We start from the raw sequence: 18,564 nt of genomic DNA on the forward strand, positions 1-18,564 counted from the left end.
CTTACCAAGGCCTCCCCAGTGGAAAGTTTCACTGTGACCAGTCCCTGTACCAATGAGTTCTTCCGAGAGCATTGTGCTCCCTAAGTATGAGTGCACACTGGTTCGGAGTGTGAGTCTGTACCATTTTGGTGTGTGTACAATTGCCTCAGAGTGTGAGTGCACACTGGTTCTGAGTGCACACTATCTCTGAGGGTGAGTAGGGAGAAGGCTAAGAGCTCAGTCCCTGTATTTCCTTCGGGCTAGCAATCAAGTAACAGAACCCTCTAGAGATTTCCGATTCTTTACAGTGGAGCGTTTGAAAGCCATTGGCTACATTTGTGATGCTGTATTAGTTATGTACATCTGTGTACACAGCACTGTACAGAGTGATTTATATGCTCACATTGCCCCCTCCCTGACTTGGAGCACAGGGAGGTTTAAGGGATTGGTCCAACACCTCCAGGTTCGCAGCTCGGTTCTGCACAGCAGCCCTGAAGCACATTCCAGAGCCAGATTTAGGACTCTAATAAATACCACATCTTTAAAATCAGAGTCCATACTGAATCAAATACTTCTCCCATTGTACTGGCATTAAACAGTCGCCAGAATGTGGCACGCTGCATACTTTTCATGCACTGACATTTCTCCGCTCCTGCTACCTCTGAATAATGGGAAACTGCTGACGTAGGGAAACAGGCGGCATCCAATAAGAAGAACATGTGGGCTGATGTAAAGTATTTTATTGAAGGTAACAGCAAAACAGAATAAAACAAAGCCATAGAAGAGAAGAGAGGAAGTCCCACCCTGTACAGAGTCCCCAAGGCCTGGCTGTTTGTGACCAGGAATGGTCTGGAGAGTGGGGAGCAGCACAGACAGGGACAGCGGTAATAGGGGGAGGTCTCCCTGACAAGACATCTGCTGACTAGCACTGTGGGGGAGGGGAGAGCTCGGGAGCCTATAGGGCTAAGAACACTCTCATCGTATCACAGACTTGAGGACCTTCACTCCCTGGTGGGTCACCTCACAGGTGGCTCCAGTTTTGCTGCTCCAGTCCGTCTGGGTCAGGTAACTGCTGGCCATGAACAGGTTGTCACTCTGCTTCGTGGCTCTGGTGGTCTCCACGCCAGTCGTCACTTTCTTCCCATCAACAAGCCAGGCCACATCCACGGAGCCTGGATAAAAGCTCATCATGGAGCAAACCAGGGTGGCCTTGTTAGTAGTATCCAGCTCTTCCTTGGATGGAGGGAAGAGCAGCACAGTCGGAGGTCTCACCTCATTGGCTGCAGAGTGAAGAGAAATTCAGATTAGAAAAGACACAAACTGCAGCACTTGTAATGATCTCTAACCTAGAAATCATACTTAGTCTTCCCCTGGATGAAGCTGGAAGCAGGATCCTATGGCTAGTGCATGCGGCATTGAATCTGCTCCTTCTTTACCTTTCTGGGTTCTAATCTCAGCTCTGTCACTGACTCAGTATCTTGTAAAAGACTGCAGAATAGCATTTAGTCTATAAATAGTCTCCTGTCTGGGAAGGACTAAAACTAACCAGCTGATGTCTGGCTCCTGCAGACCTCCTGTCCTTGGCCCCCAGCACCGTGTAACAAGGACAGGGAGGCCAAGCCTGAGAAAAACAGATTCTAGAAATGTAGGTCTGAACCTCCTCTTCCCCTGTGGATGTGATCATTTCATCAGAGACCTCCAGCTTAGTATCCTGCAGTGCTCTGAATCAGTCCTGCTATTAAAGAACTGGTGGAAACTGTGCTTAATTGTTCTGTGGAGCTCATCTGCACAAAACTCTTTTTTATTCCGTTTTAATTCAGCTGCTAATATATGGGATCTCCTACAGAGATTCCAGGGGCCAGAAGGCATCCATAGGGACCTGGTGCTTACTGTGTAGGATTTGTGCCGCTTTCTTGCTTTCACAGTCTAAGCTAATCCTTCACTTTCCTCCTAGGGCACTTACTTTATTGCACATGGAGCAGGTGAAAGACTCTGAGCACAGTGCAAAGGGAAGTGAGACAGCAAATCATTGAACAAACTGCCTGCAAATTCCTACTTAATAGAGAAAGTGACCAAGACTGTGACAGAAACACGAGAGAGACAGTCACAGAGAATCAGAGAAATAGACAGAAATATTAAAATAAAAGCACTGGACAAGGAGAGAGACAGTCATAGAGGACCAGAGAGAGGAGAGAGACAGAGGCAGAATGAATAAGAGAGAGACAGTCACAGAGAATCAGAGAGAAGAGAGACAGAGGCTCAGAAATAGAAAGATTAAAATGAAAGAGCTAGACAAGGAGAGAGACAGTCATAGAGAACCAGAGAGAGAAGAAAGACAGAGGCAGAATGAATGAGAGAGAGAGACAGTCACAGAGAATCAGAGAGAGGAGAGAAGCAGAGGCAGAATGAATGAGAGGGACAGACACAGAGAAACAGGGAGAGGAGAGACAGAGGCTCAGAAATAGACAGAAGGAATGAAAAGGAAGAGCTAAACAAGGAGAGAGTCATAGAGGACCAGAGAGAGGAGAGAGACAGAGGCAGAATGAACAAGAGAGGGACAGTCACAGAGAAACAGGGAGAGGAGAGACAGAGGCTCAGAAATAGACAGAAGGAATGAAAAGGAAGAGCTAAACAAGGAGAGAGACAATCATGGAGAATCAGAGAGAGGAGAGAGACAGAGGCAGAATGAATGAGAGAGAGACAGTCACAGAGAATCAGAGAGAGGAGAGAAGCAGAGGCAGAATGAATGAGAGGGACAGACACAGAGAAACAGGGAGAGGAGAGACAGAGGCTCAGAAATAGACAGAAGGAATGAAAAGGAAGAGCTAAACAAGGAGAGAGTCATAGAGGACCAGAGAGAGGAGAGAGACAGAGGCAGAATGAACAAGAGAGGGACAGTCACAGAGAATCAGAGACAGAGGCTCAGAAATAGACAGAAAGATTAAAATGAAAGCACTGGACAAGGAGAGAGACAGTCAAAGAGGACCAGAGAGAGAAGAGAGACAGAGGCAGAACGAATAAGAGAGGGACAGTCACAGAGAATAAGAGAGGAGAGGCAAAGGCTCAGAAACAGAAATATTAAAATGAAAGCACTGGACAAGGAGAGAGACCATCATAGAGAATCAGATATATAGACAGTCACCACAAATTAGAGAGGGGCAGTCACAGAGAATCAGAGAGGGAAGGGTCATAGAGAAGACAGAGACTTAAAGACAGAGAGAGACAGAAAGACAGTTGCACATAGACAGAGACAGAAGCTTAGAAGAAAGCGACATAGAATTCCTGCAGAAGGGAATGAGACATCTTTTAGAAATGCTAATTAAAAATCAGTTGTACATATTCTACATTCAACAGTTAGCCCTGTTTCTTTAGTGAAGCCGCCCTTCCACAGGTTTTCTGAGCATTCATTTCCAGCACTTTCTGGTCCTCCCCAGCTTCGCTCACTGTGACTGCACCGAGACAGCCCTTCCATTCACTGTAGTGCCTGCACTACTCTATATACAGGGACCTCTGTTCTTCCTAGGATTTATCAGGGTTTATAACCCCAAGAACAGTGCAAAGAAATGACTCATAATTTTTTGAGGTAATAATGGTTTTTCTTCTTTTCATAATAAACCCTGATATATTCCTGGGAAACTGAAAAGGAAGGTCCTTAATTAAGTTATAAATTCTTATCTCTAATATTAAATCCTGGTTTGCACTCTCCGCCACTCAGGTAACATTACTCTGGGAAGGCAGAAGCTTAGCTACTTTTGCCTTGCTGACAATGTGCTTCCATGCATCCTGCACACAGATGCCCTCTTACTCCTGAATCCAAGATTATAAAATACAAGCCAGGAGTAGCTGCTCCTAGAGAGTGTGCTCCAAACCTTTAGCTTGCAGGTAACTCCCAGTGACTGGAAACCCCTAGACATATTCATCATCAGATTAGACCATCAGCTCCCCACTAGATTTTCTAAGGTAAGGTATTATTTCTACTTGCTGCTGTTCTAAAAATCCCCAGACTACCTTTCCGTATTTGCACTTTGCTATTAAATGCTGGAGCTCAGAAGCATCGTGGTTTAGACAGCAGCTGCATAGGAGAAAAACACACTATTTCATTACTTTCAACAATATGAAGAGACAGAGTCGAGGACCAAGAGGAAAAGAGGTGAAAAAAATCAGAGGAAATATAGAAAAACTGCCTTGGAGAAGGACAGAAGAGGCAGGAGTCTGTCACTTACTGAGGACGTTGACCTGGGTTCCTCCACCGAAGATCCACCACAGTGGTGCAAAGCTGTACAAAAACACCTTCTAGGGGCTTCTTCAGCTGGAGGTCCATCTGCTATAGCAGTGACTTCAATTGCAATTACAGAGCCAAGAGAATAAGTTGGAAAAGAATCACTGTAAAATGAACAAAGATGCAGTTTACTTGGACTGAGATAGTGGAGTGACCTTAGGATGGACTGCTCTGATCTCCAAGATCCTTTCGTATCTGGGAGTGGCATTGATGCTCTTGGAATGAGCCCTGCAGATATGAAGAAAAGGCAGCAGGGAATGAGGGCTCCCTGCTACCTAGCATCTGCTATTGGTAGATCTTATTATAAGTGAGATTTGTCGGATGAGGAATGTACAAATTATCTCTGGTTATCCTTACAGGTGGAATGCTCCATATGACACATGGATCCCTGGAGAGTCAATAAGCCCTTAGTGTCAGTGAAATGCTCTGAGAGGAGACTGATCCCTGTTTGCTGTGCTCTGACATACCTGGGCATCAGTGAGGTGCTCCTCATGTGCTCTCTGGTGCAGGACATGTCCACCTGCTGACCAGTCTCCTGGGAAGAGTTTCAGGATGAGTGAGATGGGTTTCATATGCCACCTGGGTACCAGGGCTGCAGAAGAAGTTGGATAGTCTGGATAGTTTACTGAGGGTTGAGTTCTGGATATCTGCTGGATGGTGGAACCTCATTGACCGAGTTCTTTTCCCAGAATCAGTCAGTTTGCTGCTTTATCCTCATCCGTGACTAGGAACATAGGTGTTTCTGGAAGTTGACGATCAATGGAGTATAACCATGTTTATTGGTGACCTGATATCCAGGAAGAGTCTCAGGTTTCCCTTGGTTGCTGGTGCTGGACTCTTCCAAGAGTGGAAGAGGTGACTGAGTCCCAAAGCTGGAGAAAGTATGGCGATATTACCATCCCATTGTCAAAGGGTTTGAAGTATTCAGCCCTTACTGCTTCCCTCCTGAGATCTGATGTACATTGAAGAGTGGCACAGTGTGGATCTTGGTTCCCTCACACATTAAGGCAGCTCTTAGATCTGAAGCTTTGCAGATTGTTATCATGAGATGAACCCCACAACCTCCACCCCCAGCTCACCAAGGCCTCACCAGTGGAAAAGTTTGTTGTGATCCGTGTATGCAGAAATGATTTCTTCTGAGAAGACTGTGTCCCCTAAGTGTGAGTGTGCACTATCTGAGTGTGAGTGCTCATTTTCTCTGGGTCTGGATGCACAGAGTCATAGAATGTGTGAGTCTTGTCTGTCAAATAAGTGTGCCATCTCTGTGTGAGTGTATCCTGTTTTTTAGTTTGAGTGCATATCTGCAAGCACTGTGTGGGCAATTTCCCACCTCCAGAGCTTACTGCTTATTGCTGCCTATAATGTCCCAATGGCCTTGGTGCTGGCCAACAGCCATGGAATCTCCCATTCTCTATGTGTTTATGGTTAACCCTTGCAATGTGCTTGGGTTTCCAATCTTTGTCCTGGGGAACAGATTTCAGGTGAATATATGCAGAGCCTGAGATGGACAAGCCACCCCTGACCCTGGCTTCAGCTGCTGCCCCAGACCCTGGCTGAGATGGACAATCCACCCCTGACCCTGGCTTCAGCTGCTGCCCCAGACCCTGGCTGAGATAGACAAGCCACCACTGACTCTGGCTCCAGGTGCTGCCCCAGACCCTGGCTGAGATGGATAAGCCACCACTCACTCTGGCTCCAGGTGCTGCCCCAGACCCTGGCTGAGATGGACAAGCCACCCCTGACCCTGGCTTCAGCTGCTGCCCCAGACCCTGGCTGAGATAGACAAGCCACCACTGACTCTGGCTCCAGGTGCTGCCCCAGACCCTGGCTGAGATGGACAATCCACCCCTGACCCTGGCTTCAGCTGCTGCCCCAGACCCTGGCTGAGATGGATAAGCCACCACCGACTCTGGCTCCAGGTGCTGCCCCAGACCCTGGCTGAGATGGATAAGCCACCACCGACTCTGGCTCCAGGTGCTGCCCCAGACCCTGGCTGAGATGGACAAGCCACCCCTGACCCTGGCTTCAGCTGCTGCCCCAGACCCTGGCTGAGATGGATAAGCCACCACCGACTCTGGCTCCAGGTGCTGCCCCAGACCCTGGCTGAGATGGATAAGCCACCACTGACTCTGGCTCCAGGTGCTGCCCCAGACCCTGGCTGAGATGGATAAGCCACCACCCGACTCTGGCTCCAGGTGCTGCCCCAGACCCTGGCTGAGATGGACAAGCCACCACTGACTCTGGCTCCAGGTGCTTGCCCCAGACCCTGGCTGAGATGGATAAGCCTCCACCGACTCTGGCTCCAGGTGCTGCCCCCAGACCCTGGCTGAGATGGACAAGCCACCCCTGACCCTGGCTTCAGCTGCTGCCCCAGACCCTGGCTGAGATGGATAAGCCACCACCGACTCTGGCTCCAGGTGCTGCCCCAGACCCTGGCTGAGATGGATAAGCCACCACTGACTCTGGCTCCAGGTGCTGCCCCAGACCCTGGCTGAGATGGATAAGCCACCACCGACTCTGGCTCCAGGTGCTGCCCCAGACCCTGGCTGAGATGGACAAGCCACCCCTGACCCTGGCTTCAGCTGCTGCCCCAGACCCTGGCTGAGATGGATAAGCCACCACTGACTCTGGCTTCAGGTGCTGCCCCAGACCCTGGCTGAGATGGACAAGCCACCCCTGACCCTGGCTTCAGCTGCTGCCCCAGACCCTGGCTGAGATGGACAAGCCACCACTGACTCTGGCTCCAGGTGCTGCCCCAGACCCTGGCTGAGATGGACAAGCCACCCACTGACTCTGGCTCCAGGTGCTGCCCCCAGACCCTGGCTGAGATGGACAAGCTACCCCTGACTCTGGCTCCAGATGCTGCCGCAGACCCTGGCTGAGATGGACAGGCCACCACTGACTGGCTCCAAATGCTGCCCCAGACCCTGGCTGAGATGGACAAGCCACCACTGACTCTGGCTCCAGGTGCTGCCCCAGACCCTGGCTGAGATGGACAAGCCACCCCTGACCCTGGCTTCTGCTGCTGCCGCAGACCCTGGCTGAGATGGACAGGCCACCACTGACTGGCTCCAAATGCTGCCCCAGACCCTGGCTGAGATGGACAAGCCACCACTGACTCTGGCTCCAGGTGCTGCCCCAGACCCTGGCTGAGATGGACAAGCCACCACTGACTCTGGCTCCAGGTGCTGCCCCAGACCCTGGCTGAGATGGACAAGCCACCACTGACTCTGGCTCCAGGTGCTGACCCAGACCCTGGCTGAGATAGACAAGCCACCACTGACTCTGGCTCCAGGTGCTGCCCCAGACCCTGGCTGAGATGGACAAGCCACCACTGACTCTGGCTCCAGGTGCTGCCCCAGACCCTGGCTGAGATGGACAAGCCACCCCTGACCCTGGCTTCTGCTGCTGCCCCAGACCCTGGCTGAGATGGACAAGCCACCCCTGACTCTGGCTCCAGATGCTGCCCCAGACCCTGGCTGAGATGGACAAGCCACCCCTGACCCTGGCTTCTGCTGCTGCCCCAGACCCTGGCTGAGATGAACAGGCCACCTCTGACTGGCTCCAGATGCTGCCCCAGACCCTGGCTGAGATGGACAAGCCACCCCTGACCCTGGCTTCAGCTGCTGCCCCAGACCCTGGCTGAGATGAACAGGCCACCGCTGACTGGCTCCAAATGCTGCCCCAGACCCTGGCTGAGATGGACAAGCCACCCCTGACTCTGGCTCCAGGTGCTGCCCCAGACCCTGGCTGAGATGGACAAGCCACCCCTGACCCTGGCTTCTGCTGCTGCCCCAGACCCTGGCTGAGATGGACAAGCCACCACTGACTCTGGCTCCAGGTGCTGCCCCAGACCCTGGCTGAGATGGACAAGCCACCCCTGACTCTGGCTCCAGATGCTGCCCCAGACCCTGGCTGAGATGGACAAGCCACCCCTGACCCTGGCTTCAGCTGCTGCCCCAGACCCTGGCTGAGATGGATAAGCCACCCACCGACTCTGGCTCCAGGTGCTGCCCCAGACCCTGGCTGAGATGGATAAGCCACCACTGACTCTGGCTCCAGGTGCTGCCCCAGACCCTGGCTGAGATGGATAAGCCACCACCGACTCTGGCTCCAGGTGCTGCCCCAGACCCTGGCTGAGATGGACAAGCCACCACTGACTCTGGCTCCAGGTGCTGCCCCAGACCCTGGCTGAGATGGATAAGCCACCACCGACTCTGGCTCCAGGTGCTGCCCCAGACCCTGGCTGAGATGGACAAGCCACCCCTGACCCTGGCTTCAGCTGCTGCCCCAGACCCTGGCTGAGATGGATAAGCCACCACCGACTCTGGCTCCAGGTGCTGCCCCAGACCCTGGCTGAGATGGATAAGCCACCACTTGACTCTGGCTCCAGGTGCTGCCCCAGACCCTGGCTGAGATGGATAAGCCACCACCGACTCTGGCTCCAGGTGCTGCCCCAGACCCTGGCTGAGATGGACAAGCCACCCCTGACCCTGGCTTCAGCTGCTGCCCCAGACCCTGGCTGAGATGGATAAGCCACCACTGACTCTGGCTTCAGGTGCTGCCCCAGACCCTGGCTGAAATGGACAAGCCACCCCTGACCCTGGCTTCAGCTGCTGCCCCAGACCCTGGCTGAGATGGACAAGCCACCACTGACTCTGGCTCCAGGTGCTGCCCCAGACCCTGGCTGAGATGGACAAGCCACCACTGACTCTGGCTCCAGGTGCTGCCCCAGACCCTGGCTGAGATGGACAAGCTACCCCTGACTCTGGCTCCAGATGCTGCCGCAGACCCTGGCTGAGATGGACAGGCCACCACTGACTGGCTCCAAATGCTGCCCCAGACCCTGGCTGAGATGGACAAGCCACCACTGACTCTGGCTCCAGGTGCTGCCCCAGACCCTGGCTGAGATGGACAAGCCACCCCTGACCCTGGCTTCTGCTGCTGCCGCAGACCCTGGCTGAGATGGACAGGCCACCACTGACTGGCTCCAAATGCTGCCCCAGACCCTGGCTGAGATGGACAAGCCACCACTGACTCTGGCTCCAGGTGCTGCCCCAGACCCTGGCTGAGATGGACAAGCCACCACTGACTCTGGCTCCAGGTGCTGCCCCAGACCCCTGGCTGAGATGGACAAGCCACCACTGACTCTGGCTCCAGGTGCTGACCCAGACCCTGGCTGAGATAGACAAGCCACCACTGACTCTGGCTCCAGGTGCTGCCCCAGACCCTGGCTGAGATGGACAAGCCACCACTGACTCTGGCTCCAGGTGCTGCCCCAGACCCTGGCTGAGATGGACAAGCCACCCCTGACCCTGGCTTCTGCTGCTGCCCCAGACCCTGGCTGAGATGGACAGGCCACCCCTGACTCTGGCTCGCAGATGCTGCCCCAGACCCTGGCTGAGATGGACAAGCCACCCCTGACCCTGGCTTCTGCTGCTGCCCCAGACCCTGGCTGAGATGAACAGGCCACCGCTGACTGGCTCCAGATGCTGCCCCAGACCCTGGCTGAGATGGACAAGCCACCCCTGACCCTGGCTTCAGCTGCTGCCCCAGACCCTGGCTGAGATGAACAGGCCACCGCTGACTGGCTCCAAATGCTGCCCCAGACCCTGGCTGAGATGGACAAGCCACCACTGACTCTGGCTCCAGGTGCTGCCCCAGACCCTGGCTGAGATGGACAAGCCACCCCTGCCCCTGGCTTCTGCTGCTGCCCCAGACCCTGGCTGAGATGGACAAGCCACCACTGACTCTGGCTCCAGGTGCTGCCCCAGACCCTGGCTGAGATGGACAAGCCACCCCTGACCCTGGCTTCTGCTGCTGTCCCAGACCCTGGCTGAGATGGACAAGCCACCCCTGACTCTGGCTCCAGATGCTGCCCCAGACCCTGGCTGAGATGGACAAGCCACCCCTGACCCTGGCTTCTGCTGCTGCCCCAGACCCTGGCTGAGATGGACAGGCCACCACTGACTGGCTCCAGATGCTGCCCCAGACCCTGGCTGAGATGGACCAACCACCACAGACCCAGGCTGAGATGGACATCTGCCATAGATGCTGGCTTTGCTGATGCATTGGACCTGATGTGGTTCTTATTTTGCTACAGAAATATGGAAAGTGTTTGGGATATTAGTTCAGGTGCAATAGTTAAAATTTATCAGGAAATTACCAGGACACTAGAGAGGTGGTTGTAAATGTGTTTCTCCTTCTAAAATGCAGAAAAATTGACTGCAAAGCTGCATTTGTTTGCAAAGTACTGTATAAAGAGGACATAAAAAGAGCACCTTCCTAGTGTTTCTTCCCCACTCTCCCTGCATCCTGAGTTCTCAGACCCCGCTGATTCCTCAAGCACTCCACTGTGTGGGAGGATCTCAGGCTGAGTCTGGCAGGGTGGCTGGTGATAGGGGTTAAAATGAGGCTTTCAGGCTGAATGTAAGGCAGCTCCATGATGTTTGGATGAGATGTAGCATTAGCCTCTGGTTCCCTTTTTGGAGGACAGGCTGAGCCGGTCCTGCTTTTACCTCCCTGCATGCTGGCCTTGCATTTCTGCTTTTGGAGGGAGAGTCAGAACCTTGGGTCCATGCGTGCAATGACATAAAAGCTAGAAGGGAGCCAGATCTGCCCCTCCCTGGGAGTTGGGGGGGTTTCACCTCTTCCAGATCACCCCTGCAGACTCCTGTTCTTATGGAAAGGATGACAGAGGTGCCCCCCAGGTTCTAATGACTAATTGTTTTTTGTAACTATTTCTGTGATTTTAGTCCTGAATGTAACACTGTGAAATGTAGTGTTGTTTTCCTGTTGTACATGGTTACATTTTGTGGTGTGGACGTGATCTTATTTTTTTCTGAATTGTAATCTCACCTTTTCTTAATAAAATCATTTTAAATGGGAAAATAAGAGAAAGGGTTCCCTCTCTGCAGGCAAGCAACTGCTCTCCACTTATCGAGGTTTGCATCTTTTGGTCTGAATTCTGGGAACAAGACCCAGAGAGCCCTCAATCAAGGCATCCCAGGGACAAGTTCAGAAGAGGGCCACAAGCTCCTTATCAGCTGTGCCACCTGCACACTGTGTGACCTTGGCTGACACTTGTGTCCGGGGAGAGCTGGAACACTGCAGAATTGCTGTGCCAAAGGAGATTTAGAAGTAAAATCAGAAAGAAAAACCAGATTAGCTGGCTGCAGGCTGACTCATCTCTTACTGTATAAGAGCGTCACTGAGAGAGCCAGAAGAGCACAGGGAACTGGGGAAGCTGGTGGCTGGACGGAGGTACCTGGAATACCCCCCTGAAATGTACTGGGGGATCTCTGGAAAGCAGAAGAGAGGGCAGGAGGGAGTCATTAGTTCTCAGGGGGACAAATGTTTTAGGAGTGAAGTGGGATGGATCAGAACGCCTTCCCTCTATGTCCTGATTGACTGATTGATTTATAAGCATGTGAAATTCCATAAAGTAAGAAGGCATTGAGTACATTTAACCAGCTGATGGGAAACTGCTGACGTAGGGAAACAGGCGGCATCCAATAAGAAGAACATGTGGGCTGATGTAAAGTATTTTATTGAAGGTAACAGCAAAACAGAATAAAACAAAGCCATAGAAGAGAAGAGAGGAAGTCCCACCCTGTACAGAGTCCCCAGGGCCTGGCTGCTGGTGACCAGGAATGGTCTGGAGAGTGGGGAGCAGCACAGACAGGGACAGCGGTAATAGGGGGAGGTCTCCCTGACAAGACATCTGCTGACTGGGAGAGCTCGGGAGCCTAAAGGGCTAAGAACACTCTGATCGTATCACAGACTTGACGACCTTCACTCCCTGGTGGGTCACCTCACAGGTGGCTCCAGTTTTGCTGCTCCAGTCCGTCTGGGTCAGGTAACTGCTGGCCATGAACAGGTTGTCACTCTGCTTCGTGGCTCTGGTGGTCTCCACGCCAGTCGTCACTTTCTTCCCATCAACAAGCCAGGCCACATCCACGGAGCCTGGATAAAAGCTCATCATGGAGCACACCAGGGTGGCCTTGTTAGTACTATCCAGCTCTTCCTTGGATGGAGGGAAGAGCAGCACAGTCGGAGGTCTCACCTCATTGGCTGCAGAGTGAAGAGAAATTCAGATTAGAAAAGACACAAACTGCAGCACTAATTGCAGTTCCATTGTAGATCGCTGTATCTGTGAGTCCTTAATATGAGTGACCAGAGAGACTTGGGTGGCAGGGAGGCAGGGGGAGGGTAATAGCGGCCTGGCTCTGGGGAGGGGGGGGGGGGGGGTGGAGTTGCTACCAGCCATGGAGGACCTGTAAGGCACTTCTGCCACTTTATTCCCCCTTCTGAAAACATCAGGCCTGTGAGATGTTGCCATGGAGGCTTAGTGTTCTTGGAGGATCAGCCAATGGAAAAACTCATGTTTAATGGAGTATTCACCCCTAGAAATGTTTGCATCCAACTAATTAGGTGGCCTTGTGGACAGCTTGCTTGATGTTAAGTCTAAAAGAATCTCTCACTTGTTGGCGTACCTCATACCACCTCTGCCAACATCTAAAGACTCATCCATGAGTAATAAGGTTTGTCTGGGGCTGAGAAGCTCTTAAAGCATCCTCTCTCTCTTTCTCCTCATTTTCAGTAATCCCAAAAGTTATAATGCACTATATACAGTTAAAAAAATCCAGATTATTCTTTCACTCAGACACATCTGGAATGTATGCACAGATGTTGCAGGATTCCCTCTAAAGACAGCCTGGTCCCACAGCTGGACAGCTCTTGTGATCCCTTATTCTGCCTTGTACCCCCTGACTGTTAAAGCTTCACTGAGGCTGAAGGAATCTGGTCATGGAGAACTCGTGGTTTCTGCTCAGTGGCTGATGGCGTTACACTGGTTCCTTTCCAGTCATAGCCGGGAGTGACGGAGTAGCCCAGTATTTAGAGTAGGCAACTAAAAAACCATTGGAATCAAGGCTCAAATCCTACTTCGACCACTGACATTCTTTCTGACCTTGGGCAAGTTGTTTCACCCTCCATTGTTTCAGATACAAACTTAGATGGTAAGCCCTCTGGGGTAGGAACCTACCTGCTGTAACTTGGTGAGTAACCAAATCCATTAATCAGTCTGTTGAAGTACCCAATTCATTTGTATTTTAGCTTTATTCCTACTGCTATAGCATCAGTGCATGTCTGCACCCTGTCATTACAGACTGATACTGGAAATATTTCTTACATAAATTCCTCTTATCCTTCCACTGCTTCCTTGCAGCTCTGCGTTTCTTTGTTGCAGTTGCAGTAACATTTAACACTGCTTGCATTACCTGATCTTTTTTGAATTTCCTTGCCTGTAATCAGATACATTCTTCCAGATAAGAACCATTACACTGGATCAGACCATGGGTCCATCAAGTCCAATATCCTGTGGCCAATCCAGGTCACAGGTACCTGACAGAGTCTCAGATAAGTGGGAATACAAATTGGCATTTTAAATAGCATACATCACATCACTGTTCCCAAAACAAAACGATGGTTATATTTTACTTGGTTAGGTCTCACATCCTCCTAATCTGATTCTGAAGACTGAATTTATTAGGTATAAAAGCAACAGATGGAAGTTCTGTCTTGTGTTCTATTGTTATCTTATTACCCAGCAGACAATTCCTGTGCTCAGTAATCTGAGCCCAAAGAACACAGCGGGTAGGCACATTTAGGACTTGTAGCCCGCCTTAGGCAGGTTTCTTCTTGTAAGGACAAGGGACTCATTTGATAGCTGTAATTTTCCTGAAAAGATTTCATATTCTACAGAATTCTGCCAGTCACCCTCCTTCTAATGGAGCTTCACTGGCTCCCAATTTTCTCTAGGATTACATTTACAGTTCTTAGTTTGGTATTTAATGCTGTTTACCGAGGTCAAGCACAAGAGCTTGCTAATTTGTGAATTCTCTCTAGTCCAGGAAGGGTCTTTTGGTCATCATAATTTATAATCCATCTGAGATCAGCCTCAAAACAGCCCAACCTATGGCATTCAGTTAGCAGGCAGCTCCAATAGAGATCCAAATAATTGGACATCTCAGAGACCTGGTTATTCTGACAGGTATTTAATGTCAAAAATTGATTTCGGATAATTGATAGTGATTGTTTTAGCCGACTGTTGACTGCTGGCTAGATTAGGTTTCACCTCAGCTTTGAATACTTTTTAGCTCTCTGTGCTTGCATGTTGTTTTGCTTTCTGTTTTCTATTATTTTCTGTTACATATTCTATTTCATATTATATATTATTACTATTGATGTTGTATTACACTACCTTATTAAGTTTTGTAAGGCGATAAATTAACTAACCAAATACAATTGCAGTTATTTAAAACTCCTGACTACTGATCAGAGACGTCAGTTCACTCACTTCACATACATAGCACGACATTTTTAATTAAATGTAGTAGTTTGTGGGATGATAAATTGCAAACTGTAATTTATAATTAATACTAAGGGAAGCCATTGTTATTAACTACAATTTAGTTTACAATTCGCATAATTCTGTATGTTTTAATTATTTTCCCCTTTGCTCAGACAGAGGTGCCTGCCCTCTGCTCATCAGCAGCTGAGCCCCTGACAGTGCCAGGTACCACCCAGCGGTGACACGGACAAGTCCGAACCAGAGACTGCAGGACCCGTGAAGAAAGCTCAAAACTCTTCACGGGTCCTGATAGAGGGAGCACAGCTCAGCTTTTTGAGGGCACTTACCAGACCCTCCGCTCGGCCCCATAAAATCAAACTAGATTGTTAATAGAGGGTTTTTGTAAATGACGTTAATTGCTCTTCCAGCTTCACGCTTCACATCTGAAGATACAGTTAAAGCATTCAACCAAATGCTAAACTTGACTTCCTTCTTAAAGTGAGCAACACAGTCTCTACGAAGGTTCGGTAACCGGAGATATGCCCAAAGTTACCATGATGCTGGAAACTGCTGTTTTTCTAGACCTTAACTCTAGACTGCAAAGGGAGGATTTGAATATGAACTAAATTCAAAATCATACCTAACAGTAACAATCCAGCATCAAATTACATTTTCTATGTAGCTGAAAAGAAAGTGTAATCACATTAGTATTAGAATCAATAGGGTCCCACCCCAGGACTAAAAGAGAATAAAAAGGGGGAAAACAACACAAAATGAGAAAAAATATTTCTGAGACGGAAAGGAGAAGATCAATTGTGTTACTTACTGAGGACACTGAGCTGAGTTCCTCTACCGAAGAGATATCCCACAGTGTCACACAGCCATGCAAATACCCATCCCACTACTTCCACTAGAACTGATAGGTGCAAATGTGGATGGAGTCCTATCAAATTCAGGAATCTAGTGTGGATATTCTGGCCTTTAGTGGGCTGGGTCCAGAATCCTCAGCTCCAGAGAATCCCATACTAACATGATTTTAGCAAACTGGAAATGAAGAATTATTTCCCTTTCCTCCCAGATTATCATCTCCAGAATCAGCATTATGGGTATAATAACCATGCTGTTCTCAACATCCAGACTACAAGCATTAACTGCACTACTGAGAGCCTTAAGTGCACCATCATTAGCCTCAGTTACACCATCACTAGCATCAACTGCACCATCGTCAACCTCAGTTACATTATCCCTAGAACTAACTGCACCATCATCAGCCTCAGTTACACCATCACTAGCATCAACTGCACCATCGTCAACCTCAGTTACATTATCTCTAGAACTAACTGCACCATCATCAGCCTCAGTTACACCATCACTAGCATCAACTGCACCATCATCAGCCTCAGTTACATTATCCCTAGAACTAACTGCACCATCATCAGCCTCAGTTACACCATCACTAGCATCAACTGCACCATCGTCAACCTCAGTTACATTATCCCTAGAACTAACTGCACCATCATCAGCCTCAGTTACACCATCACTAGCATCAACTGCACCATCATCAGCCTCAGTTACATTATCCCTGGAAATAACTGCACCATCATCAACCTCAGTTACATTATCTCTAGAACTAACTGCACCATCTTCAACCTGTTACCCACCATCACTAGCATCAACTGCACCATCATCAGCCTCAGTTGCATTATCCCTAGAACTAACTGTAGCATCATTAGCCTCAGTTACACCATCATTAGCATCAACTGCACCATCGTCAACCTCAGTTACATTATCCCTAGAACTAACTGCACCATCGTCAGCCTCAGTTACATTATCCCTAGAACTAATTGCACCATCGTCAACTTCAGTTACATTATCTCTAGAACTAACTGCACCATCATTAGCCTCAGTTACATTATCCCTAGAACTAACTGCACCATCATCAACCTCAGTTACATTATCCCTAGAACTAACTGCATCTCAGTAATACTATCACTAGCATCAACTGCACCATCATCAACTTCAGTTACATTATCCCTAGAACTAACTGCACCATCGTCAGCCTCAGTTACATTATCCCTAGAACTAACTGCACCATCGTCAACCTCAGTTACATTATCCCTAGAACTAACTGCATCTCAGTAATACTATCACTAGCATCAACTGCACCATCATCAACTTCAGTTACATTATCCCTAGAACTAACTGCACCATCATTAGCCTCAGTTACATTATCCCTATTTATTTATTTTATTTATTTATTTAAGGTTTTTATATACCGGCAATCATGAAAACATATCTTGCTGGTTTACATAAAACGGGAGTGCAGTATATACATCAAACTAGAACTATGGTGACCGAAGATGCAGTTACATTTAACAAGGGTAGCAGAACTTGGAGAAAGAAGGAAGAGAGAGGAAAGAATAGAAATGGTTGAACAATATACACGTTAAATACTATATACAAAAGGCATGGTTAAGGGCTGAATGTTTTGAGGAGTCATTAGATTGTGTCATTAGATTGTGTCCGGGAAAGCTTGCTTGAACAACCAAGTCTTAAGTCTTTTCCTAAAAGTTAGGAGGCAGGGCTCCTGTCTGAGATCTGTAGGAATGGAGTTCCAAAGGAGAGGGCCAGCTGTGGAGGTGGCACGATCTCTTAGGGTAATGTGTCTGGTCGTTTTCGCGGGGGGTACTTGGAGGGGATCTCCTGCTGACTAGAACTAACCATCATCAACTAACCCTAGAACTAACCATCATCAACCTCAGTTACATTATCCCTAGAACTAACTGCACCATCATCAGTCTCAGCTGCACCATCACTAGCATCAACTTTGTCATCATTAGTATCATCTACACCATCAGTAATCACAGTAGCACAATGTTAAATTTCATTTTGAAATGCCTTGATGTTGCCAATGTTTGCCAGCATACCGATGGATAGTAAAACAGGTTAATGTTAGAAAACATTTTAATTTACATTTATTCAAATTTCTTAATCGCTCACCACAATGAAGGCCTGAGCAATGAACAAAAATACACTTAGTTTAGCAAAAAAAAAATAAAAATTCATACAAACATGCTTGGTTTAGCAAAAAGAATATCAGAGAAAATAAGATTATAAAATTCTCACAAAAAATAAAATTCTAACAAAACTCAGTCTTTAAACTCACTGAATTGTATTTTTAAATTTGCTGTCAGCGACTTTGGGTAGTCATTCTAGAGTGGAAAGGTGACACAGAAGTGTAAACAGAAAATAGAAATAGACAAAACCTAAAATAAGACGCTCCAGGCTATATATGGGGTTTTGGTTAATGAAAAATGGCTAAGGTAGCAGACAGAAAAAATATTCAGGAGTGATTTTCAAAGAGTTTCATGTTGGTTGCACTTGTATAATTGGTATCTAGGTGTGTAATTAGCGTGAACGTGCAGATATCTTATTTTGGGAACATGGTGAGCGCACAGATTCAGGTAAATGTGAATAGGGTAAAGGGACATCCCAGGCTAGGGTTCAGACGTATGCGCACAAGTTTACACGCACACATTACTGAACCTGTCCATGCACTTTTACACCTGCTCATTAAACGTTGGAAGTGAAATTGCACTTGTCTTTTGGGTGAGAAGTCTGGGTGAAGTGCTGGAGGGTCTGGGTGAAGTAGTGGAAGTGTCAGTGAACTTCTGATTGGAAGTACGTGCACAAGTATTTTTAGAAGGGGAGTGTATGCATTCTTTATAAAATACCTGCCTCTGCCTATAACGCAGGGTTATTACACCACAAGTTACGATTATTCTGTGTATAAAATATATATGCACATACTTTTATAAATGGGCAGTTTCCTGTATTACAAACATGCGCGTGTACAGAAACATAGGTGCGTACTTTTGGGTGGGCTTATACTGCAGGTGGGACTTCTGCCTTACAGCTGTAACTTTAGAGGCGCTGACTTATGCATGTCTGC

General features: G+C 48.7%; 2 gene segments (V, D, J or C); both read right to left on the reverse strand.

Annotated features, from left to right (window-relative positions):
• Positions 1 to 702: 702 nt before the first annotated feature.
• LOC115100802 overlaps positions 703 to 18,564 on the reverse strand; it is a 68,368-nt gene continuing 50,506 nt past the window's right edge. Inside the window, 2 exon segments of the V gene segment in view lie at positions 703 to 1,259; positions 4,203 to 4,239. Of these exon segments, the coding sequence occupies positions 955 to 1,259; positions 4,203 to 4,239 (342 nt within the window).
• LOC115100800 overlaps positions 11,790 to 18,564 on the reverse strand; it is a 79,867-nt gene continuing 73,092 nt past the window's right edge. Inside the window, 2 exon segments of the V gene segment in view lie at positions 11,790 to 12,331; positions 15,439 to 15,473. Coding sequence covers positions 12,015 to 12,331; positions 15,439 to 15,473 — 352 coding nt within the window.

Source organism: Rhinatrema bivittatum, chromosome 11 (assembly GCF_901001135.1).
Source record: "Rhinatrema bivittatum chromosome 11, aRhiBiv1.1, whole genome shotgun sequence".
In the NCBI taxonomy this organism is placed as follows: domain Eukaryota; kingdom Metazoa; phylum Chordata; class Amphibia; order Gymnophiona; family Rhinatrematidae; genus Rhinatrema; species Rhinatrema bivittatum.